At 43.9% G+C, this 27,976-nt stretch overlaps 3 protein-coding genes across 5 annotated transcripts; 2 read left to right on the forward strand and 1 right to left on the reverse strand.

The window, feature by feature from the left end:
* The first annotated feature begins 6,702 nt into the window (after positions 1 to 6,702).
* LOC119550845 (odorant receptor 45b) lies at positions 6,703 to 8,641 on the forward strand. The gene is made up of 6 exons (XM_037859812.1): positions 6,703 to 7,243; positions 7,304 to 7,491; positions 7,967 to 8,142; positions 8,198 to 8,296; positions 8,351 to 8,503; positions 8,558 to 8,641. The coding sequence occupies exons 1-6, from the start codon at positions 6,729 to 6,731 to the stop codon at positions 8,606 to 8,608; spliced, it is 1,182 nt and encodes a 393-aa protein (XP_037715740.1). The 5' UTR covers positions 6,703 to 6,728; the 3' UTR covers positions 8,609 to 8,641.
* Positions 8,642 to 9,200: 559 nt separating this feature from the next.
* Positions 9,201 to 12,556, forward strand: LOC119550078 (membrane-bound alkaline phosphatase). The gene is made up of 3 exons (XM_037858547.1): positions 9,201 to 9,322; positions 10,053 to 11,209; positions 12,153 to 12,556. The coding sequence occupies exons 1-3, from the start codon at positions 9,253 to 9,255 to the stop codon at positions 12,471 to 12,473; spliced, it is 1,548 nt and encodes a 515-aa protein (XP_037714475.1). The 5' UTR covers positions 9,201 to 9,252; the 3' UTR covers positions 12,474 to 12,556.
* A 2,712-nt stretch (positions 12,557 to 15,268) lies between these two features.
* Positions 15,269 to 27,971, reverse strand: LOC119549765 (CCR4-NOT transcription complex subunit 1). 3 transcript variants are annotated; one of them, XM_037858018.1, is made up of 10 exons: positions 27,119 to 27,968; positions 25,438 to 25,644; positions 24,849 to 25,376; positions 24,327 to 24,789; positions 23,044 to 24,261; positions 22,165 to 22,947; positions 19,298 to 21,897; positions 18,039 to 19,210; positions 17,616 to 17,975; positions 15,269 to 17,180 (listed from the first exon to the last, which is right to left on the reverse strand). In XM_037858018.1, exons 1-10 carry the CDS (start codon positions 27,221 to 27,223, stop codon positions 17,072 to 17,074), a joined length of 7,545 nt encoding a protein of 2,514 aa, XP_037713946.1. In that variant the 5' UTR covers positions 27,224 to 27,968; the 3' UTR covers positions 15,269 to 17,071. The 3 variants fall into 3 exon arrangements, with proteins under 3 accessions (XP_037713946.1, XP_037713947.1, XP_037713949.1); XM_037858019.1 differs by lacking the exon at positions 15,269 to 17,180 and adding an exon at positions 17,234 to 17,456 and having other exon boundaries at positions 27,119 to 27,969; XM_037858021.1 differs by lacking the exons at positions 15,269 to 17,180; positions 17,616 to 17,975 and having other exon boundaries at positions 19,102 to 19,243; positions 27,119 to 27,971.
* Between the last annotated feature and the right edge of the window lie 5 nt (positions 27,972 to 27,976).

Here is a 27,976-nt window from a genome sequence, read left to right on the forward strand (position 1 = left end):
ATCAAATACAAAATTTGAAGCTGAACTACAGGGTTATAAAACCATATTGTAATTTCACTGCAAGACTTTTAAGAAAACTTAATTTAAGTACTAAGTTGTCATTATAATAGCTTAACATCATCAGACATGAATAAACTAGAATGAAGTAAAGCTTAAGAATATTTGGAAACTGCCCTTATCATAATAATTTTACGACCCAAGAGTTTTGAAGTATACACCACAGTTATTTATTTCCTGTTACTCATGCAGTTCTAAGCTAATATGTGATAGATATAAATGGCTGGAATTCTGGATGTCTGACTGTAGTATCTGCCCATACTTGTTACTCATTAGCGGAGACATTCCCATCCCCCGAGCCGAACCCCTTCTTCAAGCAACCATAACCATCCGGGATGATTCCACATCAGTTGCTAAGCGAAAATGACGCCATCTTGCATTTGATGATCGTTGAAAGCTAGTTTTACAATAAACCAATAGAACTGAACTATGTATCTAAGGCCCAGCCCATATTACTTGATCTTTGGTCGGTGTGTAATTATAATCCAGTCAGTCCTTCAGCTGCCCCTTGCAACTTTTCGGTGCGGCTTCCACTCGGCGACTCACATCTTGGCATTTAATAAGAAGTTGGCCTTGAAGGCAGCCAGTTTGAAATTTGTGGATTCGGTTTCTGAGCCGCACTTCAGCCCCAGAACACAACACTTTGTGCCGAGTGTGTGTGATTAATGGGGCTTATTGCGGTTAGAGAGGCCTGCGCTTGGCTTTGAATTCGACGTTGACTCCATTGGAGCTTTGAGCTTTTCGCTTTTGATGCGGCCAAGGGTTAAGCCTCCCAAGAAAATCCAGGTGGGTTAAAATTGACACGATTCAGGGATTTGTGGGAAGCCCAAAAACAAGTATCAGAAGAAAGTAATTATTATTTCTAAGGCCGATAAATAAGTAAGAGAAGCAATGAGGTTCTACTTATATTTTTTAAGATCTTTATAATTCTTTAAAATAAATATAATTTTTTTAATAAAGCTTTTCTATTAAGAAACAATTTTATCAGGTTTTAGATCTACCAGTTGTTTTTTTTATTATAACAAAGATCGTTTTTGTCGTAAATTGTTTTTAAATCTATATACATATATATAGAAAAAATTCTGACGTTCTCATCTGAGTTGAAAATGTTCTTGAAAATAGAACGACATTCTTAAGTTGAAAATGTTTTTATTTTGCTCGAATCAAGTTGAATTGGCGGTACTTAAGTACTTTTTATATACAAGTAAACTATTAGTTCAGTCTTTAGTATATACTTCTCAAAAAGTTGTTAAATAAACTGAATTTAACTTTTCTCTTCTCACCATTTCGTTCTTAAATTGATATCAAAATGTACTTACAGGGTTTTTAAGAACGAATGTTCTTAATTCAAGAACGACTGTTCTTAATTCAAGAACAATGTTCTCAATTCAAGAACGAATGTTCAAAGAACAATGTTCTCAATTCAAGAACGAATGTTCAAAGAACAATGTTCTCAATTCAAGAAAAATGTTTTTGGATAGTTTTTTCTGTGTAGGTTACCTATAGATAACGTATGGAATTCTGGAGTTAAACCTAACTTTTAGTTTAACCTGCGGTTGAGAAAACGGCTCTAAGAAGTTTAATATGACTGTGATAATTAAGAATACTTTATACACCTAACATTTAATAGAATATTTTGTTAGACCATGTTATTGTACCTAATGAATTCCGAGAGATTTGATACTTTCCTGACCCCAACAATACCACACTAAGAACAATTACAATTATCCACAAAAGTGGACATTAATTAATGTCAACTCGATTTCAACACCATTCATTCCCCTCGCATTGTGCAGCCTTGTTATGTTGATGTCAGCTCATTTGTCGCCCCAAATTAGAGGAAATAAATGCTTGTGTTTCGGTCTGTAAATGTGGCCAAACTGGAGGCCGTCGATACAACATCGATCCGAGCTAATTGTCATTAATCAGAGGCGTTTGTTTGTCTGGGGAAAGAAAGGGGGGATGGTGTATCTATAAGGTTGGTCAGCTGACGTCTCCATTCGGTACGCAATTATCCACTGCACTATCCACTGGGAAAGCCCACATGTGTAGGCATAGGCCACCGTTTAAAGATCTCTCTATCTGCGGCTGAGTTGGCCACAAGACCCAGACCTCAGCACAGATAGTACCACCCCCAATCGCAATCCCTCAAGCACTCAACCACATGACATGCCAAGCGGTTCCAATTTATCGTACTGAGAACGCTTGGCAGTCATTGGGAAAGCGATTCAACAAAATTTAAAACAATTTAGCTTATGTCACGTCTGCTCAGTGCCGAAAAGGGGGGAAAATCGGTGGTGGAAAGGGGAAAGCGAAGAGCGAAGAGTTTCAAGCGCTTAGAACAAAGCGCCACAAATTGTATTGTGTCACGCTCGATCTGTGGCCATGCGAACGGGGATATAAGCCCCACATATTCATATGTCTATTTACTGGGCTATATAAACATATACATATAGTATAGTTTTATTTGCACATGCGAGCACTCGTAGTGCCAGGCCATATAGATATGACTCTGGCCCATAGTCATGTACATGCTATTTATACGTTTATTCATTTAGTTCGCCTGTTTTAATTATAATTAACGCCGCTTTGCAAATTAACCAGCGGAAAACGAAGCATCTGAGGGTCTCTGCTTACCCCAATGGTAAATAGTTGCTTCGGATTAGCCGGGAATATCAGAAATTATCAGTAAGTAATGCTTTCATTTAGATAAGAATCATTTGGGTTAACTGCTTCTGGCGTGTCTATGTGATCACGCACACCCAACTATGTAGAATGTCGTGTCAAGAACGTATAGAACTAAAGCGAAAGCTTTGTTTCGTATATCTTGATTATATGGTTCTAAGAATAATGGACAAGTTCTAAGTTTTTCGCTTTGAATGGTTCGTGCTATACATTTTAAGTTGATACCAATAATTATTATTATCTGATGTATTTTAATCTTTATTTAAATAATATATTTAGTTATAGTCATCAAAGCTTTGTGTTTGATCCATAAATGTATGCCAAACATGTCTACAAAACCACATTTATTATTAGGCCCAAATCTATGTATAGACCACACACCACATGTTTTGTGAAGCATATTTAGGTCTATATTAACTACAGAATCATTTTAGGCTATTATTTCAGCCCCAGCGATTTACCAACATGAATGAGTTTATGCCATTCGAATGACGTGCTGAAAGCCTCTGAGCAGGTTGTCAATCAGGTTGTCGCACATACGTACATCCCGAGCGGCGCCTTAATAATTGATCCCGCCTGCAGCTGGATGACGATGATGATGGCAGTCGAGGGGTCGGATGGGATGGATGAGTACACAGACAGAAAATAAATGATATGAAAAAATAATGTGATATGATATGATATGATATGATATAATATGATATGATGTGATATGATATGATATGAAATGATATGATATGATATGATATGATATGATATGATATAAAATGATATGATATGATATGATATGACATGATATGATATGATATATGATATGTATATATATATCAATACATATACATATATGATATGATATAATATCATATGATATGGTTTGATAAAAATAATAGAAGTATGATATTATTTAACCATGAAAAAGATATAGCAATACTACTCCTGAATATATATTCAAGATTTACATCGAACTTTTCATATATGTAGGGTTCGGGGTTGTATGGAATGATGGAATGTATGATATAAAAATAAGATATGATGAAAATAAAAGAAGAATTATATTAATAAACCTTGAAAAAGATATAGCAATAACCTTTCTGAATATACATTCCAGATTTACATCGAACTTTTCATATATGTATGTACGGATTGGGATGGTATAGAATGATGGAATGTATGATAAACATATATGATATGATGAAAATAAAAGAAGAATTATATTAATAAGCCATGAACAAGATATAGCAATACCTCATCTGAATATATGTACATTCCAGATTTACACCGAACTTTTAATATATATTTTTGTTTTGGTGTGGTATATGGCGTGGGTAGATGGGATAAAAAAGATAAATGATTTTAGGATATAGAAATGTATAATCTTCATCTGGAACTTTTCTTCTGTGCACGGGTTGGGATGGTGTGGAATGCTATAAGGCGTAGGAGTGTAATATTATTCACTCATCAAAAATATATGGCAGTGTATTAATAACCCCGCAAATATAAGATTTATGGGGAATTTTTTTTGGAGCACAGGATGGAATAGTGTGGTTGGTGTTATATGGCGTGGGATGGATGGAATAGAAAAGAAGTATGAATTAATAACTCATTAACTCATCAAAAAGATACATCAAAGTACTAATTCACCTGGATTATTAAGAATTATATATCATTTTTTCCTGTGTGCACGGGTCGGAATGGTGGGGTATGTTTTATGGCATAGGATAGATGGTGGTGCTGACAGGCACCGAATCCAGCGACTCCAGCGATGCCAACTCCAACTGGGCCATGACGTGAGGCAACGCATCAGAGCGGAGCCCAAAGGAAGCGTGTGAAATCCCATTTGGCTAATGGCCAACGGCGTCAGCAGGAAAATCAACCTGTTTCGTAGTATCCACACCCCAGCACGGCCCCCCTCTTGAAACTGGGAAAACTCGCTTCCAATTTCCACAGCGACACGGCGAATGCGAACGTGAATGTGAATGTGGGCCAACCAGCAGGTCTTCTGTGTTGGTGGGAAAACGGGTTTTTCATTCGGGTTCTGCAACTGTTTTTTGGCGACTCGCTGACACGCTGGCCTCCTTTTTCCTCGGTTCCAGTGCGCTGGCACTCCTAACTTTTCCACTTGCTGTGCTTGTGCTGATTTTCCTCATTTTCCTGCAGCAGGATCGGAAAATCAGGGGAAAATGTTGTAATGAGTGGGGTTGGAGGGGGGAGGGAGGGCTTTTCCAGGCCAGATTTTCCAAGGGGGGTGGCTGGGTGGCCCAACAGGGTGTGTCGGGGTCACCTTTGTAGCTGTTTTTTCGGGGGTGGTTAACCATAAAACGAGGCGCTGGAGCTTGGGTTCTGGGGCTCTCGGCTTCTCGGCGATGATATCAGCCCTGGGGTGGATGTTTTTCCGCAAGCAGTTCAAGCCACTAAGATTAAACCTACCCCCTGCACAAATAATCATAATCAAGAGTGCCCCACTGGAAATCAATATCGGGCATAGGGCGCAGCATTATTGCTCATACGCAACGTGAGCCGGACAAAGAACTTAATTAAAAGTGATTCACCCCAAGAAAAGGCAACAGCCAGCCAGCGTTGCATGCATCAACATAAATCTGTGTGTGGCGAATCCCATGCAAATCAGCGAATGCTTCTTTTTCGCCTGACCCACATCTCCCATCCATCTGATTTGAAATTCGAATTTGTCCCGAGTTCATCGGCACTCCCCGGCAAACAAGCCAAAACACAGCGAAAAAGGGCAAACACAAATTTATGCTCGAGACCCACAACAAAAGGAAGCTCATATTTATGGATGCCGTTTTGATTTGGTTTGGAGCAAGCCAAACAGTATTTTAAATTGGATGAAGTGAAGGCACTGTAGTCCAGGAGTTCCTTGCGCCATCATCAAACTTTTTATCAGGTTTTTTACCGATGGTTGTTACATCTTAATATAACTAAGTTTGTAAGGAAAAAGAAAACAAAGTTTTCTAGAAAAACAAATTAGAATAAAATTGACTAACACTTAAAGTTTTGAAGATAGCCTAATATAAGAAGTCGTTTGAAAATTGTATAACAAAGACTTAAAATTTATAATACTTCAACAAATATTTTAAAATTTATATAAGGTTTTATGGTTTTGGGTTTTACCAATCCTTATTTTCCGAATTGGATAAACACAAGCTTTACAAAAATAATGAAATCAGCTTGCTCTAAAGAATTCGCGTTTAAAAAAGAATCGTATTGAAATGTTAAATGTCTTGCTCTGAAGAATTCGCTGTCATACTTAAACGGACATATATTTTATAATTTTAGAATGATGAAATCAGCTTGCTCTAAAGAATTCGCGTTTAATAAAGAATCGTTTTGGATGTTAAAAGTCTTGCTCTGATGAATTCGCGGTCTTATTTAAACGGAAATATATTGTCTACTTATAGAATGAAAGTTTTCAAAAATGGTAGAGTGGCACATGTTGGTTCTGTTTGCTCTCTAGAAAATTCTTTATCTTTTTTTTGAAGAATTCTCATAAAATAAGCAACGTGTTATCGAGGTCCATATTGTTTTCTCTTGCTTTTACAAATTCGCAACCTACAAGCAAATATTTACTCTTATAAATGTACATAACTAAGATATGTATTACCCATGACTTAAGACACCGGCTTTCCATCCGAAATTCTGTAATCAACTGACCAAATTTCCATTCATCAATTTACAATCCCCTCAGAACGAAGTCTTTAGGTGGCTTCCCCTTTCAATGTTTTGAAAGAATTTACGGAAATTGTTTAATTACTAGGTTCCAAAGCCAAAAATAAGGCCGGTTTGTGACCATAATGACATGTGTGGGGGGCGTGCTGGGTCTGTCGCCCACTCAATTAGGTCCTCCGACTAATCCTGTCATTAAACACGGCCAGGTGTTGTTTCTTCGGGCTGGAAAACAATTATTAAACAATTAGGAGGCACTCGTTGGGGTCTATATAAAGGAGGAGCGTTTTTAAGCCGGAAAAGTCATGTATCCGCGATTTCTAGACCGCAACTACCCGTTGGCGAAGCATCTGTTCTTCGTGACCAGATACTCCTTTGGCCTTTTGGGTCTGCGATTCGGTGGGAAGCAATCGTGGTTCCATCTTACATGGCTGGTCTTCAATTTCGTGAATCTGGCCCACTGCTGCCAGGCGGAGTTTGTCTTCGGCTGGCGTCACCTGCGCACCAGTCCCGTGGATGCCATGGATGCCTTCTGTCCCCTGGCCTGCAGTCTCACCACGCTCTTCAAGCTGGGATCGCGTCGTCAGGCGGTGTCTGAGCTGATGGAACGCATCCGGTTGCTCATCAAGGAGCAGGAAATTAGGGGAGATTCGCGCAAGGATGCGGCACAGAGGAGCTACTATGTCATGGTCACCAGGTGTGGCATGCTGGTCTTCACCTTGGGCAGCATCACCACTGGCGCCTTCGTCCTGCGATCCCTTTGGGAAATGTGGGTGCGACGACGGGAGGAGTTCAAATACGATATGCCCTTTCGCATGCTGTGGGTAGTGCTCTATATTCATCCTAAATTTAGTTATCTTAGTCCTTGAGTGATCTACAGGTTCCCCGAGTTTGCTCACCGAATGCCCTGGTTTCCTATCTTCTACCTCTACTCCATTTGGAGTGGTCAGGTCACGGTATATGCCTTTGCTGGAACAGATGGTTTCTTCTTTGGCGTTACTCTCTATATGGCCTTTCTCCTGCAGGCCCTGAGATACGATGTTCAGGATGCCCTAAAGGCAGTACAAGGTGGGTATATTATACAGAGAAAAAATTTATAAGATTCGAATATTGCTGTCTACACAAAGAAAATTCTGACGTTCTCATCTGAGTTGAAAATGTTCTTAATAATAGAACGACATTTTTAAGTTGAAAATCTTTTTATTTTGCTCGAATTAAGTTGAATTGGCGGTATCAGTCCTTAGTGTATACTTATTAAAAAGTTGTTGAATAAACTCAATTTAACTTTTCTCTTCTCACCATTTCGTTCTTATATTGATACCAAAATGTACTTACACGGTTATTAAGAACGAATGTTCTCAATTCAAGAATAATGTTCTTAGATAGTTTCCTCTGTGTAGCTGTTACCCAGCGTTTTGCTAGGCACTTTATCCTTTTTTGTCTCTTTTTCGGTATTAGATATTTAAAGATAGAATAATGATAAATTATACATTTACCATGCCAATATCAAAATGATCCTGATGTGATTTTACCCCCTTTTTAGATCCCTCGGCTAGGGAATCCAATATCTGCTGTCAGCGCTTGGCGGATATCGTGGATCGCCACAATGAAATAGAGAAGATTGTCGAGGTTTTCTCTGGAATCATGGCTACTCCCACTTTTGTCCACTTTGTGTCAGCCAGCCTGGTGATAGCCACCAGCGTAATTGATATACTATTGGTGATAATTTGCTCTAAGTGATGAGAGCTCTAACTTAAACGAATTATTTCTTTAGTATTCCGGCTACAATATCATCCGCTATGTGCTCTATACGTTCGCCGTGTCCTCGGCTATATTTCTTTATTGCTATGGTGGCACGGAAATGTCCACTGAGGTGGGTAAAGCCAAGTATGTTAAATTAACTTTGATTTTTCTATGCTGTTTCTAGAGCCTCTCCTTTGGAGAAGCGGCCTACACAAGTGCCTGGTATCAATGGGATCGAGAGACTCGAAGGAGGGTTTTTCTTATTATCCTGAGAGCCCAACGACCTATTACCGTAAATGTGCCCTTTTTTGCACCTTCTTTACCAGTCTTCACTTCGGTGGGTGGTTTTCTATATTGCATTAAAGATTATAACTAACTTATATCTCTTTAGGTCATCAAGTTTACGGGTTCCATTGTGGCCTTGGCTAAAACCATTTTGTAAAAAGGAGTCACTATTAAAAAATTTGTATCTATGTATTTAGAATTCTTGTTTTCCTTTAAATTACTTTGTGGTTGTGGTCTAGCCCGAAAGTATGCAATTCCGACAATTAAAGATGAAGACTTATGCAGACTTAAGTCAATTACTTAACGGGGGTCGGGGTCAAGGGTTCAAATGTGATACTCCAAGGGTTGGGGAAGTTAAGTGCTGCAATTTCTTATGAAGCCACAAAAACGCCAAGAACTTTACAAAGTTCCTGACGGCAATAAAGTTGGAAAAGTTTAAGAATGAAAAAATGTTCCAGCTTCAAATTGGTTACACAGATCGTATACGTAATCAGTTATGAGCAGGGATTTTCAGACATACTTTATATACATAGGTATATAAACTTTTGTGGCCCTGGCACGTGAGCAGGTTTTTGGCATTGGTTTTGGTCCGCTCTACGACTTCAGTCAACCAATTCTTAGCCAGCCATAAATGATGATTTGATTGAACCGTCTAGATTAGTTCCTTTGATTAGATTTACTCTGATATCGAGCGATAAGTCCAAAACGATGGCCAGTTTTCTTGGTCGGTCAATTGATTCAGTCTTCAACCAAGGTCTGGCCGCCAAACAAGTCGCTTGGGTTAACTGGGATTAGTAGAAAATGGCCAAGAGATTCATTCTTTTGCTTTTCGTCGCCATTTCGCTGAGCGGAAATGCCAGCGGACAGAGAGGTAAAGTGTTCTGATCCTGGTTCAAAAACTTGAAAAAACCGTTATATCTTTTAAATCAAAAATCGTATTTCAGTTAAACAAAATAAAGTGTACTGATAGTGACTGAGATATTTTTGGCAATTCGTTTTAATTCGCAGATCACTAGATAGTATTAATGATCAAACATAATTCATAGTGTCCTAAAACATGGTGCAGATGAAGGTAAAATCAGTTACTGAAACTTGATTTTTGAAGATCGCAAGGTTTCTATAGCAACGAAAATATAAAGTTTTGGAGTATGGTGTCTTATTAATAGCAGTTAACTAATAGATTGGCTTAACTTAAATTCTAGGACGAAGTACATTAAGATTATATTCTTTCATAAAGCTTCTTATCTCAAAATACGTGTGTTTGCTGCTAAGCCATGCGTAGAGATAAGACTCAATTAATCCCATTGATATTTATTTTCCTTAACCGTTTTTCTATAGAAAAATGTCTAAAGGGTAAATTCAGAAGCCGATGAGCTTTTAGTTATTTATAATCCTTAACTATCATAAAAATATATCAATTATTTCAACATTTTTAATTGGAAAGTAGTGAAAATCGAACAGATAAAATACAATACTGCCAAAAATAGATTTTGAAATGTTTTACCATACTTTTTTTTACCAATTATAAACACAAATGTTTTTAAAATGTGGAATACTTGTGAGTGTTAAACCTAATACTCTTAGCTTCTCCCAATTTTCAGACCACCCACGTGGCCGATCTTTCGATGCCGAATCGCATCCCATCAAGCATGCGGAGGAGCAGCAGACGCAGTACTGGGTGGACAAGGCCCAGGAGAAGCTGCTTTCCAAACTGGCCGAGGCGCAGACGCTGAGCACGAACAAGGCGAAGAACGTGATCATGTTCCTGGGCGACGGAATGTCCGTTCACACGGTGACGGCCACCCGGAATCTGCTGGGCGACAGTGCCGACCAGGTGTTCTTCGAGGGATTCCCCTACACGGGCTTGTCCAAGACGTATTGTATAAACCGCCAGGTGGCCGATTCCGCCTGCACTGCCACCGCCTACTTGGGTGGAGTTAAGGCCAACTACGGCACCATTGGCGTGAATGCCAATGTGAACCGGTACAGCTGTGATGGCGCCGCCAGGGAGGAGGATCGAGTGCTCAGCATTGCCCAGTGGGCACAGGCGGCGGGCAAGGATGCGGGACTGGTGACCACGGCCAGGGTGACCCATGCCTCGCCAGCCGGCGTTTATGCCCACATTGCCGATCGCAATTGGGAGAACGACTATGAGGTGGCCAACGGAGGCTGCGATTCCGAGCAGACCATCGACATTGCCCGCCAGCTGGTGGAGCAGCCAGTGGGTCAGCAGCTCAAGGTTATCCTAGGCGGAGGACGGAAGCACTTCATCGACACCACGGTCAACGATGAAGAGGGTTATCCTGGCAAGCGCACAGATGGTCGCCACTTAATTAACAGCTGGTTGGATCAGAAGAGGCAGGCCAATGTCTCGGCCAACTACGTTTGGAGTCGCAAGGGTCTCAGCCTGGTGGATCTGGACAATACGGACTATCTCCTGGGTCTCTTTGCCAACGATCACTTGCCCTACAACGGCGATCGGCACAGGAAGCGCAGCCAGCTGGCGGATCCCTCGCTGAGTGAGCTCACAGAGGCGGCCATCAAGGTGTTGAGTCGCAACCAGGAAGGATTCTTCCTCTTTGTCGAGGGTGCCCGCATCGACATGGCCCACCACGAAACCTACGCCAGGAGATCCCTCGAGGACACCGCCGAGTTCGCGGCGGCTGTCCAAAAGGCTCGCGAGATGACCTCCGAGGAGGACACTCTCATCGTGGTGACCGCCGATCATGCGCATGTCATGTCCATCAATGGTTATCCTGTGAGTAATTTGGGGGTTATGTAGATTAGAAATTATAAGATATGGTGATCATTTTGAATTTTTTTAATTCTATCCAGATACTTTTCGGAACACTTGGATATGCTGAATTTTTGAAGAGGCATTTTATATATTATAAATTTACCATGCATATATCATATGCTACCCCTTGTTAATTAACTAGAATTCCCTTTTTAAAACGATTACATAGAGAAAAAAAGATAAGATATGATGATCAGTATTCGTTCTGTATAGACATGTGGTATCAGTTCGATATGTTCGCCATTTTGCTTTTGCTCTCTTTTCCGATTTCGGAGAGTTTTGAATATTGCTCTCTCTAACCTAGGGTATCTCACTCTTTTCTCTCATTTTAAATTTGAGAGAATTTTAAAGAGGCATTTTATGTTTTCTAAGTTTACCACATATATCAAGTTCTTCCCTTTGTGATAATTAATTAAAATTCCGATTTCAAAACGATTACATAGAGAAAAAAAGATAAGATATGATGATCACTATTCGTTCTGTATAGATATGTGGTATCAGTTCGATATGTTCGCCATCTTGCTTTTGCTCTCTTTTCCGATTTCGGAGAGTTTTGAATATTGCTCTCTCTAACCTAGGGTATCTCACTCTTTTCTCTCATTTTAAATTTGAGAGAATTTTGAAGAAGCATTTTATGTTTTCTAAGTTTACCACATATATCAAGTTCTTCCCTTTGTGTTAATTAATTAAAATTCCGATGGCAAAACGATAATATAGAGAAAAAAAATGATAAGATATGATGACCAGTATCGTTCTGTATAGATATGGTGTATCAGTTCGATATGTTCGCCATCTTGCTTTTAGCTTTCTTTCTAAATTACAGTAATTTTAAGAACAAACTTTTCTTTATTTTTCCATTTGAGAAGTGTTTTATTTTTGACCTGTGAACTCTTTCTTCCCGCAGTACCGCGACCAGGAGATCTTTGGGCTGGCCCAGCTGGCGGATGACAACCTGCCCTACACGGTTCTGTCCTACGCCAATGGACTTGGTTACTACTCCGCGTACAATCAAGCTGAGGGACGAGCCCTGCTGCAGGAGAAGTCGGTGCTCGATTCGGACTTTCGGTATCCCGCGGTGGCGCCCCTGGATTCGGAGACCCACGGCGGTGACGATGTGGCGGTGTATGCGTCGGGACCCTACGCCCAGTACTTCAGTGGGAACTACGAGCAGAGCAACATCCCAGCTCTGATGGCCCGCGCAGCAGGCATCGGTCCCTATGCCTAGGATCAATTTCTCCTTTTTTTTTTTGGCAGTTTGGCGTATTTAAAACTTATCCGACTGACATAAACCAATTAAAATGCATCATAGCTAAACGAATATTGCATGGGAAACGGGATCGGTTGGGAGTGGGGCAAATCGAATTCCTTCTAATTGAACTGGCAAGCTGCGCAATTTCCTGTGGAGCAGAGCTGCTCCTCGATAAATGCCACCTGACGGCGAATTCAATTAACTAGCAATGGCAACTGGCATCTGACAACCTGCAAGCAGCCCCAATCAGTCAGTTGCAATCACGCTCGGTCTGAGCCAATTGACCAGGTGGTTACTGGCCAAGTGGAGCGCAAATCGCGACCAGGTTTTTTTAGTTGACTATCATAAATTCAAGGAAATATGGCATATGTCAGGAGTCCGTTGGGAATCCTTGGGTTTTTTCCGAGCGGAGGGAGTCCATGAATTAGTAGGGATATTTACATATGAATGAGCTCTAGTTGCCAAGCCGCCCACCAAAAAAAAAACACCAATTGTGTAGTGGTATTGGGGTGGTGCTCCATTTTTATCCAAACAAAAATCAATGCATCTACTGCAGAAAATTATTCTGGAAAATATTTTTCCATACTTTAGCTTTCACTGCGTTTATGCCATTGTGTGTATTTGAAAAAATATCAACCTCATACGTTGCTCTTTAAAATTTTAGATACATTTTCGTATTTTTTAGAGAAATAATTTCATTAATTGCTAGCAATTTATTTATTCTATTGCTTAATAATTTTAATTGTGAAAATAGTTAGGCCTAATATTTAAATTTGGATAGTTAAAGCTGCAAGAATTTTGATTTAAATGTACTACAGTATATAAAAGATTATGAAAAAGGCCATCAAATGCACTTTTTACTTTTGTTGCCTTTTAAGAAAATAACTCTCTGAAATGATTTCATAAAATAGGCATAGAATAAACTCGGCATATGTAAGTATATAAAGTCATAAATCGTTTCTTGGGCCTAATATTATTTGACTTATATAAATGGGTTCCTATCTACAAATCAGTGCATTTCATTTCCATTTATTTCTGGAATTTCTGAAGGTACATATTTACAAATAATTTCCTTTTGCCCAAAGGTCTCCCATAAACGTAGCTTGAAACGCCCAATATGAATGATTGAATTATGCTTTCCATTTAGTGTCAACATGCGATGATTGACGATTCCCAAAGGCCAAGAGGAATATTTGGTAATGGGTTGGGTTTCATTTCCGATTTCACTTGGTCGGGGCCAGATTTTTATTTTCGGGCAATTTCCGCTGCAATTTCAGTTTAAGGCGAGGTTCGGTTCGCTCAGTTTCCCAATTTCGATTTGTGCGGATAAAAGGAGACCCAGTTTCAACTGGACTGGGCCTAATCACAGGGTTTTCAAGCCACAGAGGCGGTGCATCGGGCCTAGAGAAACTGAAACTGGGTCATCAAGAGTGCGGGGACATGCAAAGAAATGCAGCTGCGGTCTGGTTCTTGGTTTTTCCACCACCCAAACGGGGGGAGTGGTTCTGTTTTTTTTTACCAATTATGTATATCTGTATCTGCAGGGCCAGAAGAAGAAGAAGAAAAAGAGGAAGAGAAAAAAAACTAATGGCAGCATACACAAAATGTGCTCACAACTAATGCTGCTGCTGCTTTAGCTGACTCAGCCAAGAAGCTTGCCGCAAAGATACAAAGATACACGCAGTCACAGATACGAAAAAAAAAACACGTGACTGTGTTGGAGCGAACGGACTGGAAAGCTTTTTAACGAAACTCCATCTCCATCCCTTTCGCACGGCAGCGCGCGCGCGCACTTCTAAGCCGATTCAAATGGCCATGTAGAGCCAGAGGCAGAGCCACAAAGCTGCAGCGCCGCTTTTTGTATCTTTCGGATACATTGCGCCTCGGATTGGGGGCCACATAATGTACGGCCAGGCCAGTGCCAGTAGGGGAATTTTTTGCTTTTGCGCAGCGACGTCGGCAGAGCGCTAAGTGTGCCACATTCTGTTTCCAAGCGCTCACACAGATACGCCGCACACACACAAAGACTGGCATTTTTTCTACTCTACACTATACACTTGCAAAAAAAGAAGTATATTAGTTACACAATTGAAAAAAAAATAAGGAAAATATTTTATCAACATTTAATTTGTATCCTACACTGAAAAATTTGTGATTGCTTTAAAATATATAAAAAAATTTCATTTTATTTCCTAACCCTATTATTACCTTTTAGTTTAAGCTACATATAGCTAAAAATAAAATACCTTTATTTACATAAATCATAAGTTCCAATAACTATCTCTTTTTTAGAGGTATTCCTTCCTCTACAAAGATACATTTTCCCCCATTCTATGCTCATTTTTTAGCAGTGCACTCCAACACTGTCGTCGTTTATCAGCCTTATGACAAATTCATGTGAATTGGCAACGAAAACAAGCGGCGGCGGGGGCACTGCGATGACTGCAGCATTTCAATTAATGCTGAATTCGTGTCGCACAATAGATACATAGATACACCCGTACATTTCAGTTTTTCCAAGCTGTAACCGCTCTCTCCGCATTTATCGACGTTTGTGTTTACTTAACCCAAATGCGCCCCACCAACGAACCCAGGGGGGCGGTGGGTTATGTAAGCCTGGGTACGGAAATGGGCTACATATGTACTGGGGGGCACTCTATATACATATAATACATGGGGCCTTTGCTCCAACAAAACGAGCTTTTTTAAGTGTTAGCCCACACACACAGACAGCGCGGCCTTAAGAAAAAAGAGTATCTCAAACGCAGGGCTTTTTAAAATTTTGCCATTTATACATTTAATATTTGTTTTGTATACATATTAATTTTTATATATATATTGTTCTCTTAATGGATAGTGTTACTTATTTCGATTTAATGGATTATCATTTATCAATGTAGATTTGTTGTGGTTTCTTGTGTCGCAGCTTTCGTTAATATGAATGTGTCGGTCGATCGGTGAACGAATGTCTGTACATCCCATCATATACATACTTCTTAGCCATCGCAAACGGAATTAGTCTATAAATGAGTTGGGCCTTTGGCTAATAAGCTAGCCCTATCTTCTTTCTTCTACTCTCTCCTCCACTAATCGCTTTCTACATATGCACTTTTTGCTCGGCTTCAGGCTTCAATTCAGTTTAATTCAAAATAGATCTGACTTGCGTAAATACAATGAATGTTCATTTGCGGTAGAGACTATAAACTAATAGAGTTGCTGCAGTGCAGTGGGTGCTTGAGTGACGAGTGGGAGAGGGGGCTAATAACACGTACATAACTTGCAAATTGCCTAACGTAGGATAATGAATTTAGAATCGATCTCGATCTCGATCTCGCTCCGCTGCCCTTCCACTTCCACTCGCTGCGCGGCTATCAAACTCGATTTACATTACGTATTTATATTTAGAAATACATATTTTATATATTTATATAAAGATCTATATAGATAATGGCCTCGACTCTGCGCCACGCTCTCTCTATATCTCTCTCTCTGATTCTAACAGCGTTTATCTTTACATGGATGATCGATTATACGTTTAACAAGCTAGAGGTGTTCAATGTATTTCCATTTCAGTTAATAATCAGTTCATAAAAGTATGTAGGTTAAAACAAAACGTATCGTATGCGTATAAGAAGATCAAACATTGGTTGGTTCTGGTTACTGTTACGGTTACTTTTGCAGTGACTGCCGTTGTTGTGCGGGAACATTTTAAAAAAGTTAACGTATACGAGTAGACTAACTGAGGGACTCTTAGAGGTTACGAATTTGCAAATGATACATTATTGAGTTGGCTGGGAGGTAAGAGCTACTTTGACAACTCGAATTATTATTGACTTGAGGATCTTTCAAAACTTTCTGCTTCTGCTTTTCGATTCACGTCTATAAATATCGCTCTCAGCGCGTTTGAGAGTAGGTTTACTAGGTCTCTGCTTCCTGGTTCCTTCGCTCTTTCAATATGTGTACACAAATTTCATATGTGGCCGTTCGCATTTGTTAGTTTTTTCGCATTTTCATTGTTCATTTTGCAATTTTTTTGTAGAAAATATTTTTCTTTTTTCGATTTTCATTTTTTTTGCTTTTTGTTTTTTGGTTTTTTGTTTTTATCTTTTTTTATCTGTTTGATTGATTTCTTTACACAGTATCTGTCATCAACAGTTTAACGCCTTCATCTACCATTTATAATACAACTCAATTAAAAATTTGTAACATTTCCCCCGGCGAGCGGGGGAGGCATTTAAAATATTATCATTTCCGTTTCCGTTCGTTTAAATACAAGTCGAATATCGGTTTCTAGCACAGCAGTTGGCCTGGCCTGCCTTATGCTCTATTCTTATTGTTGCGGTTGTTTGTTGTTTTTTGTTTTGTAAATGTTTGTGTCTGCTGTTGCTGATTTCACTGTCTCCTTAAAACGATTTACTAAGAACTAAACGCAGTAATGGTTAGTAGAATTCAATGAATGCTGTGTGCCGTGTGGCATGAGGCATGCGGCATGTGGCGTGCTGCCCAGGCAGCTACTGCCTGCGTCTGGGCCTCGCGCAGACCTCCAGGCAGAAGCGTCGGACGGTGGCGTTTTCTCAGTTGATGTTGGCCACCTCCTGGCCCTCGCCATCGACGACGGGCATGTTCAGCTGCTGAGTGACGTTCGACTTGGCCAGACAGGACCGAGCCACCGATTCGAAGAGCCTACGGAATACCAAGAACACATTGCAGTTTAATTTTAACTCTTCTTGCTTTTGGAGCGACTTGCTTACTAAAAAGTTATATTTTCATAGATTAATGCTAAATTGTATAAAATAGGAGGTTACAAACGAATATAAAGAAAGGTTAACATGCAAAATGAGTGGGATGGGACTGGTTGATTCGCTTTGAGGCTTGAACTTGATCTCTTGCTACGATGCACACTGAATGCCAATTAAATGCTCAAACCGCTTAACTACAATCAGACATTCACCGAAATATCTGAAAACAGAAGGGGTGGTAAACTGTGAGTTAGGTGGGATTGTGGGTTAGTGAGTGAAAAAGCTGGGTTCATTATTGGGGTGCACTGCAAGTCAACTACAAACTACAACCTTACGCATTATCGAATTCGTTATAAATCTACTTATCAGTCCAACTCACTTGGTAATCTCCGGCGCGCAGTGCACAAAGTCATGGTCCCAGAACTTGTAGATCGGATTCTTGATCAGCTCAATGAACGTGATGAGCAGTCCCCATGGATGCGGGCGGTTCACGATCAAACGTTCTAGAAGTACACGCGTGATCTGCTCCTGAATTGCCTCCGAGTTGGCTTCGGCAAACAGATGAAGCACCGCACAGCTGAAGTAGTGCGTGTGGCTGTTGGGATAGCGCAACTGGTTGGCAATCGCATTCAGGAACAGATAGCGACCTTCTGTATCCAGATCAACAGCTAGGTTCTGGAAGATGTCCATGTGAGCGCTGTGTGCAATGTTGGAAGTGTTGGGCACAAAGTTCTTGTTTCTGCAAATGTTAATAGCGATTAGCAAAACATTCTCGAGGGGTAAGCCACGTTTTACCACTTACCTAATCAAAGCAATCGCCTGGGTACCCACATACATGACCAGAGCGTTCATCAGCGTCATGTTGTAACGCGTTCCTGGTTCGCTTGTCACCTGCAAATGACCACGCAACTCCGAAAGGAAAGTAACCGGTGCCCGAGCCTTAAGGTACGAGTCCAGATCCTTCTTGAAGTTCGGCGGCTGGATGTTCATGATGTAGCTGCTAAGCACCTTGGGTGCATTGCTGCTGTCAGACAGCATGTCGACCTTCAGATTGGGCGTGAAGGGATCGGGCAGCCGCATGTTGCGTGGAAAGGCAGACAGGATAATGTTACGCATCTGGACACAGTTGGGTGGGATGGTGTCACAGAACCCAAAATGGTAGTCACACAAAAACTCGGGGAAATCGTGCAGCAGAACGAGTAAAACACGCAGCGTGCCCTTGTACAGAAGTTGGACTGGTTTGCCCAGCTCCGTGTTGCGAAGGAAGGGCGCGAGATATTTGAAGAGGTCCTGCAGCAATTGCGCGTAAAGCGGCCAGCCCTTTTGGCCGGGAATCTGGACGAGGATGCGGCCCAGGAAGACGCGGTGCGAAATGAGCTCAAGCCAAGCGAAGCAGAAGCCTGGAGCCACGCTGGGATTCAGCAGGTGATATGTGTAGGCGAAGGCCGACACGATGCTGTGCATCAAGGACTCGAGGATCACGTCGGCCGAGCAGAGCTCCATGAAAAGCATCATGAAGAAACGGTGGTAGCCCACCTGCTGGAAGCTCACGCCTCGCATCTCGTGGTCCTTAAGCAGCGTGCCCAGTACAATGCCCAGAACCTTGTTAAGCAGGTTGATCTTGGTGGTCGGGTTTCCTGCTTCACCCGAGTGTCGGACGAGCATTGCGATCAGGTGTACAAACGCATCGATCCATTGGAATATTTTATTTTTGGCCTGGTTGATTGGCAGACTGGGCTCGGCGAACATTCTGTACACCACGTCCGTGCAAATGTGTGTGGCCTGGCGGAAAAAACGTGTGATCAGGTCGTCCGTCTTTAGGATTCCATAGGTGTTCATTTTCTGGACGAATGCACCGAAGTTGCGGGCATCGCGCGTGGATTGCTGGTTTTGTTGGGTGTACAGTGCCACCCAATCCTTGAGCAGAAACTCGGTCTTCTCCTGCAGGCCTGGCGGATCGTCCGTATCGCATGACTGGTGGAAGAAAAAGGTAGTGTGTTATAAATGCTAATTTGGCAGTCATGCAGATATCTCAAAATAAAGTGTTGCCTTCTTTCTTACCCTCACGTGATGCATGCCGGAGTGGATGTAGTGGGAGGCACCTGCCAAGTAACGCTCACTAGCGTTAAACGGGCTGTACTCGGTGCTCGAGTTGAAGTTTCCGCTCCACAGCGTATCGATGGCATTCACGATGCACTCGGGATACCGATGTCGATGCTGGGTAAGCCTACCCAAAAGCTCCACAGTGGCCATGAATTCGTTGTCAGACACAATATTTATCACTCGATCGTCCATGATAAGGCGCTCCAGCAGGGCAATGCCGAACGAGATGGCTACATAGTTGTTTCCGTTGTCCATGCAATCACGCAGCATTCCATCAAACTGATTAAGGTTGACAAAGTGCGAGGTAATCAGCGCACGAGCAGCCTCCACATTATATCGCACCTCCTCGCGGATGTCGAAGAAGCACTTGGTCACCGCTCGCTCTGTGTTCGGGGCACCGAAGCTGTTGTGCAGCAGCCCAATGATACGCAGGTGGATGTTTTGGTAGAGCTTCATCTGCTCTAGATTTTCATGCATATTAACCAGTCCTTCGGTCAAGCCCTCGACGGCGCGGGTCAGCAGGTTGAAGGCAGACTCTTGGTCACGCAGTCGACGCGTCGACATCAGGGCGTTGAGGAGCATGTGCATCTTGCTGGCCTGCACCTGCAGTGACGGCACACCGATTGCCGTGTTCATAAAGGCCTCCATCTTGCTGGCCAATTCCGCGTATACCAAACTGCTCTCATCATTGGCGAACACATTTGGCTGCGACAAATCCTGCGGTTTGGGCACAAACAGAGCAATATCCCGATCGCTCATCTGCTGGAATCCAGGTATGCTTCTTGCGAACTCCGAGTACACAGCATAGAGTGTAGCTGGAGCAGGACCCACCTTGATACGCACTGCTTCTGGAAGACGCTCCTGTTGGTAGCTGAGGATTTGGGCATCCACAAATCGGCTTCCCTCTTCACGGGCAATTTTCCTGGTCTCGAAATCGGTGCTCAGACGCCTGTCAATCTCAGCGGCTGCCTTTTCGGCCGATGTCTTCTGGATAAAGGCGCACACCAGCTCCACATTCTCGCTGGCCAACTGCATGGCGGCAGCTTGGATCTCCGTCATACTGGGCATTCCCGACAGAGCCGACAGCAAGGCCTTGTGCAAATTCTGGCTAATCGCACGAGCAATCTCATCCTTACCGGTAATCATGGCCATGCCGGCGGCCAGGTTGCGTACCATCTGATGAGCGGCTGTGCGCATTCGGTGCTCGTCAGCATCCAACGCGAAATCCTTGCGGATTATCTGCTCTGTGGTGGCGCAGGCAATGCGAATGCTTCGGTCGACAATAGGCTGCAGCCAGTCGGTGATTGTCCGCTCCACGGCGTTGATCACAATATGTTTGATTCCGGGATTCCCGTGCAGGAAAGGTAAATTGGGTGGCAGCACCAAATGCTGACCAATGAGCTGGAAGTTGCTCACGTTTACGTCCACATAGGAATAGCGCGGCTCCGGTGGTGGTAGTACCACCTGGCTGGGATCGGTGGGAAGGTTGGGCGAAGACACCGATCCGGGAGTGCTGTTGGCTCCTCCTGCTGCCATCATCATGGCGGCCGCGTTTTGAGCGTCCACATCAGCCGAGGGTGGCGGTGGTGGTGCCTGCTGTTGTTGCTGCTGCTGCTGTGGTGGTGGCTGCTGCTGTTGTTGCTGCTGCTGTGGTGGCGGCGGTGGTTGTGCCGGGGACTGGTGCTCACGTGGCAAAGAAGGCGCGGAAGCTACTGGTTCCAGTTGTTTGGGCTTTGGTTGCGACATCTGCTGTTCAATGAGTAAAGCTCGACTGGGATCCTTTAGATAGATCACTGGCCTCAGCTTGGCCAGCTCCAGATTAAGTGTCTTACACAGCACCTCGATTTCAAACTTGAGGTTGAGCTTGAGGTCCGGTTCCTGGTGGAGTTCGCCCAGCACATACATGATGCCCATTGTCCATGGATTGGGCGATTTAAAGATGCGTGACTTGGCGGATGACTCAAGGATCTTGGCTACGAAGGGCACCACAAAAAGCAGTTCCTGCTGGCCCTTGTGATAGGCCTCAGCCAAAAGAGATTTAAGATCTAGATCCAACTGAAGGATGGGCCGATTGCGACCTAGGGTCATCATTCCCAGCCAGTGACCAAGGTTCTTCAGCAAACTGCGATCGGAGAAGTTGATAACTCCTTTATCAGAGCGCAGAAGCACCTTGATATTGCGCAGCGTCTCTTTTGTCACGAATCGATTGATCTCGCCGTTTTTAAGTGCGTCCAGGAAGTTGTAGTACAGGGTGTGGAAGTTGAACTCCATTGATGCACGTTTGAGCACTAGATACTGTGCCAACCAAGGCCAGTACTCCTTGGTCATAATCTCCTTAATCTCGTCGCACTTCTGAGGGATGTTCAGCTGGCTCAGGTTGTTGAAAATAAAGGCAGTTTTGTCCTGTACAGGCTCCGGAGGCACAGTCACCTTCTCCTCTTGGTTGGCCACCAAAAGGGTGTCGATATTAGTGGCATTGGCAATAGATTTCATCCTTGTGGCATGCGACACCGCGCTTGACTTGGGTCCCGATCCGGCTGTGGCAGATGGCATGTTACCTATGGAAGAGCATGAGAATAAACGTTATTTTCTGGCAGAAACTGCGAAAAGACTAAGCTGTCTTCAGTGGACTAACGTTTAGTACACGTTACCCATCTTCACTTTTTACCTAACCGCATTCTCGCTTAGTTAGTTTTGTAATAAATTACAAGAGTTAATTGAGCACCAACATACGTTTTTAAAATAAAAGGAAGATGAGTAACGCATTTCTGTTCGCAAACTCATGGCCTAAACACCTATCATTAATGCAAAGAACTGATAGTTACCTAGCATGGAGTTGCTCCTGAAAAGCGGTTCGGTTGGTGGTCCGGTGGAAATCGCAGACGGAATCGTATTGCTGAGGCCAATCAGCTTTTGCGGCGGCGGCTCCTGGCCGTGCATACCATATTCCACATACTGGATAAGATGCGGCGGAAAGTCCGAGAAGTGAGGAATGGAGCGGATATGCTCACAGTATTTGTTGTACGTGTGCAATCGGGTCCTGAATCTGTCCAAAGCAGTCACACCGAAATAGTAAAGCTTGGAGCCATCGGGTTTGCGAAGCGCATCGAGGACACAGCGCAGGGAGAGACCCAGAGCCACAAACGTGGGCACCAGGTTGCGGTCGATGATGCCTCCGAAGAGCTGCGCTGTGATCTGCAGCTCCTTCTCTGGATATTGACAGAAGAAGCGGTATTCCTCGAATAGATTGCGCAGCATGCACAGAAAGACCTCCTGCTCGCGCCGGTTACTCGACTCCTTAAAGCGCTGCAGAATGTCCAGCACCTCGTCAATGGACAGCGTTGGATTTGGCTGGTGATTATAGATGCGCTGGAAGTATGAGTTGACCTCGTCTTCCACTTCCTTGGATACAGGTATCTGGAGGTCGGCCATCACAGGATTGTTTGGATTGGGGGCCGTTGGAGTTGGCGTAGGAGTCTGTTGTTGTGGACCCCCCGGCAGCATACGCCCAAGATTTCCGACGTTGGGTGGCGGCGGAGCCTGCGGCATTTGCATAGGGTTCAGCGGATAGGGACTGGCTCCCGGAGTCATTAAACGAGATGGAGAGGCTGCAATGACAAAGTGTTATAGTTAGGATCAAGATAATAACATCTTTAAACGATTCTGCATTTCTAAACGCATTTTCGAAAAACTCCAACACTTACTCAGCATGTTGCCAAAGTTAAAAGCTCCGTTCGGACCGCTCAGGTTGAGGCCGGCCAGGTTGTTGGACATATTTGTCAGCGGATCCATTCCGGGTCCGAACATTTGCGCATTGAGGTTTCCAGAGAATGGTTGCTGCGGTGGCGGCGGAACGATACCGCCAGGCAGATCCATGCCACGATGGCCCCGTAGAATGGTTGGAGGAGGTGGCGGAACCAATCCTGGCTGCTGCTGTTGGGCACGCGCCTTGTTAGCCATAATGGCCACGTTCGCTGTCATCTGAAGGATCATTTCGACCGTATCCGGTTGGATGCAGGTATTTATGCAGGTTTGCAGACAGTTGATCATCGTGGTAACCGTCTCGGGCAAGAGCTGGGCCTGTTTGGGAGGCAGCTGGTCCTCGGGCACTTTTGCGTTGATCACCTGCGGGCAGCGGCGGTGCAGCACTTTGATTATGGCCAGCATGAAGGGCTCCCCATGGTCACGAATCTTATCGGTGAGCCACTTCTCCAGCTTCAGGTACTCGCGCCGCGAGGCAAGGCAAGCCAGGTCGATAATGAATAAAAATGAGCGGGCGTTGAGCAGCGCAGATAGCGCCTTCAGGTCCTGGGCAAGGTCCAGAATGCGCGACAGCTTCACCTGGTCGAACTCATTGCCTCGCAAATACCACTCGGACATGGCATTCATGATGTTGGGGCGCAATTGGAAGTTGGTCGAGCTCCAGGCGCTGGCCAGGATCACGTTCGAGTTGGGATGGTTTCCAAGGAACGTTGGTATCAGTTGGTTGAACAGATCCTGGCGCAGCGGCGTCAGAGGTGGATTTATGTGCAGTAAGGCCAGAAACAGCACATCGGGACAATTCTGCGCAGGAAACTTAAAAAGCTCATGGACCTGAGTATAGTATCCCTTGTCCGCAATGGATAGCAACACCTCCACCAGGTGGAGAGACTTCCAGGCCGAGATCTCCTTGTTGTCCGCATCCGGAGCCGTCTTCAAAACATCCAACGCTGGCTGGCTAAATACAAAATCGGCGAAGGAGAAGAGATCCGGGTTCTTCAGCATCGTCGCGATGAGCGACAGCTGACCCTCCGTGTTTGCCCAGTGACGGTAAATGCATTCTGGATGTGGGAATATGTTGGAGCCTGTGGCTAGCCGAAGGATGGTCAGCAGTAGCTCCAAACCGATGCGATCCTTCAACACGAACTCGGGATGATCGAACTCTGAAAGAATAAGGTTACGAATTAGATTGCTGTTTGCGCATTGGTGCTGGTTGGCAAGCAATTACCCATGCACACGTCCTTCCAGTTGAGCTGTGGCACCACTTCCTTGAGGGCTTGCACAAAGACATCTGGCTTCCAAGTTTGCGTGGCCTCCGTCGTCTCCTTCTTGTCCTTCTTATCACTGGACGAGCTTCCTTCGGTGCCATCGTTGTTGTTGCTGCTGCCTGAATTCTGCTGCTGCGGAGTGCTTTGTGCCTGCGAGGAGCCGCTGCTATTGCTGCCACCACTCTGTCCCTGACCAGGCCAGAAGTTCGCCGGCGTCGGTAGATTTACATTACAGTCGAGCAGTGACGAGTGCCGGCGGCACATAAGTCCCACGATCTTTGCGACATCTTTGGACTGGAGCTCAGCGCGTTCTCGCTCGCGGGAACACAAATGATTCTTGCACTCTTCAACGCTCGATGTAAATTCATAACCGATTTCGAGGATTAAATTAATCCAGGATGTGTCCATAATATTATTTTTGCCCTGCAACAATAGATTAAATTAGTAAAATGCCTGATTCTCAAATTAATTGATATGCGCACCTGGTTGGTGAATATTATCTCGCTTAAATGATCATAGATATCCTCGATTCCCACCTCGTTCAGAGCATCTGCCTCGGAACTGGAGCTGTTGCTGCTGGCCGTCGCTTCGGCCTCCGCATCCGTTTCGCTGGCACCTGCTCCCGCAATCGTCGCCGTCGTCGAGCCGTACAGAAACGGCGCTAGAATCAGCGGCACCGCCTGGCGCGGGAACTCCTCACGAAGCTTGACCAAAAACTGCGCCTCCAGCTGCGGTTTCACGTACTCACTGAGGCAGCACAACAAATACTGCAGCAGATCGAAGGAGATCTCCTGAAGACCGCTGCTTGCCGGACTACTGTTGTTTTTGCCCAGATAGGAGTCAATCAGTTCGCTGAGGCTGCTTTTCAGGTTGTTCGTGGCCGAATGTCGGAGCTCTGGATGCGAGGAATGGGTCACAGCCAAGGCAAAAATGCACTCGCAGAGCTTGTTAATGCCGGTCACTCGGGCGACCTGGCCAACGAGATCCGCTACCACAGCAGGCTTCAAGGACTGCTTAGAAAAGGGTAGCCATAAGTTATCCAAACTCTCCTGAGGATTGGTCGAGACTTACCTTCTGGTTGCTGGCAAAGTACTGGTCAAAGGCGTAGCAGATGTTGGACACAAACGAGGAGCTTTGCAGCTGCCGCTGCAACTGGACGCCCAGGAGCTTCGCCTGCAGCTGGGCTGTAACCGATGGCGAGGGATCGCTGAAGTTGATCACGGAGAACAGGTGGCGCAGGCTGCTGCGATCCGCTTCCAGGCCGTGCTCTTTGACGAACTGCAATAAGTCGGAGAAGCTATCAGTATCGGTGGAAGTCATTGGACTAGTTTTTGAGGCCAGCAAAAGTGCCCGGACCACTGCTGCCCGCCACCTGGGACACATATCACTGGAAAAGTGGACAATGGACGTTTTTTTTAACGATTCCTCGGGTTATGCGGTGACCGACTTTTTTTATATGATTTTCATCGCAAACTTGGAAATTTTGACAGGTTCTGTTCTGTTCTGTGCGTGTGTCAATCTTTAACTGCCCTAGTTTTGGGAGTGTGTTTACGGATTCGTAGTCGGATCTGAAGTAAGGTTTTGTATGGTAATTTTTGAGTTCAAGGCAACTGTTTGAAAAATGAAATTCATTTAATGGATAACCGTATGTCTGGTTTTTTTGTTAGGAACATATATTTATTTATCGAAGGCTTCATTTTAAAATTTAGTATCTCCAATTACCATTTTAAGTACGGGTTTCAGAGATTAAAGTATTTATACATGTTCTTCACCCTTTGGATGGAACCAAAGTAAAAGGACATAAAACTTATCCCAAGAGCTAAAGAAACACTATGTTCCAAATTGGGCCATTACTAAGCACAGTATTTGTTATGATACTACGTTTAATAAGAAAACTTTTGGGGGCCCCAGTACCCCCGCTCCCCCCTTCGATCCACCTATGCATGAAATACGGGATCCGGAGTTCGGAGTCCGGACTCAAGGCCTCTCTCCTCGCGCGTGAGCGAGACAACAGCTGTGACCCCGCCGCCGCAGCTGCTCCACAACAAATTACACTCACGCCCTCCCACTCGCACTCGCTGGCCAAACGTTACATGGAAGGGGCGGCGAGGGGAAGGGAGAGAGCATGACGGTGCGAGAAAGGAAGGGGGTCACAGGAAAAAGTGCGACATATTGCAACTCCAGCGAAAAGAAAGCGGCCGCAATTGATATTCCCCTCAAGTTAACCGTATAAACTTACTATTCAGATGGGTTTTTTTCAACTAGCACTGAGAAAAAAGAGGTTTCGGGGCCGAAAAGCCCTTCGCTTGGCTTGGTCTACCCAATTCGATTTTTGCAACTCGATTTCGCACTGCTTTGCTGCGAATTTCACACGTCCGACCACCCACGAATTGCGTGCGTGGCTAAACGCACCCAATTAGCCTGGTTTTACACATTCTAAATCACTTTTAGCTTAAACAAAACGCTCACAAAACGCGCAACGCCGTGCAGAGAAATTTTTTCAGCTGCCTTTACCAAAAAACTGTAATGGCGTCGGCAAAAATGCACGAGCGAGTGAAATGGCAATAGTTCGCTCGGCCAGTCGTGAGTGCGCAAACTATTGGCAACCCTGGCCAGGCGACCAGGTGCGATATGTTAACGATTTGGCAACACTACCCCTGCCACCTTGTGTTGTTGTTATTGTTGACAAAAAAGGATTGTTCTTGAAATTTAGTGGGGAAAATAATTGATTTAAATTCAATACATCGCTCACCTGCTTTATTTGCTCGCTGCTCTCATTAAAATTTCGCTTGTTCACGTGCTTGACCAGATTGCGTATGTGCGTTAGCGGTGTCTTCAGTTGGCTCTCTACGTTCATAATTCTACGTATCAGTTGTCAACTCCTGAGCGGATGTTTCCTAATGTGTTGTCGTTGTTGTTGTTTTGTTGGTTGGCCACCAGAATTTGTTGTTCTTGTTGAGCACAGCACACACACACACACACGTTTACCGTGCGATGGTATTGGAGATTAGAGATATTTGACGTATTCTCGCTGTTGCTTCTTCTGTTTCTGCTTCTTGGCGCTTTTCTTTTCATCTACGGCGTAATTTGTTTTTGTCTCCGCTCTGCTCTTCTTTTTTTTTTTTGTTCTTTTTTGGTTCTGTGGTTTCATTGGCCGCGGCCCCCGTGGAAAAGGGGCCATCAGCAGCTCTACATCGCTGGCGGCATCTATTTACGCATAAATCAAATAAACAATAGGCTCGGGTTCACGGGCTGGGTGAAATCGGTATCGGTTTGGCTTTGTCCTCGCCCGACTATACATATATTGCAATTGTTCACGTAATGAAATAATATGAATCAATCCGCACGTACAGCGAAAACAGAAATGAAAAAAATACTACTACTACCAGACACACGCACGCACACACAGGCAACGGGGGGAAAATATGTAGGTGCTCCTCGTCCTCTGTGGCCCCCCAAAATCCCTCCGGAAGTTTGGGTTTCGTATCGGTTTATGGGCTCGTTTCGTTTCGTTTGCGGGTAAATCACTTCAGATTTGTTTGCACTCGTGGATTTTTAATTATTGCCGAAAATGAAAATTAAGCATTCGCTTGGAAACGTGCTCAGAAAC

The sequence above is a fragment of the Drosophila subpulchrella genome, chromosome 2R (genome assembly GCF_014743375.2).
Source record: "Drosophila subpulchrella strain 33 F10 #4 breed RU33 chromosome 2R, RU_Dsub_v1.1 Primary Assembly, whole genome shotgun sequence".
NCBI classification, from domain to species: domain Eukaryota; kingdom Metazoa; phylum Arthropoda; class Insecta; order Diptera; family Drosophilidae; genus Drosophila; species Drosophila subpulchrella.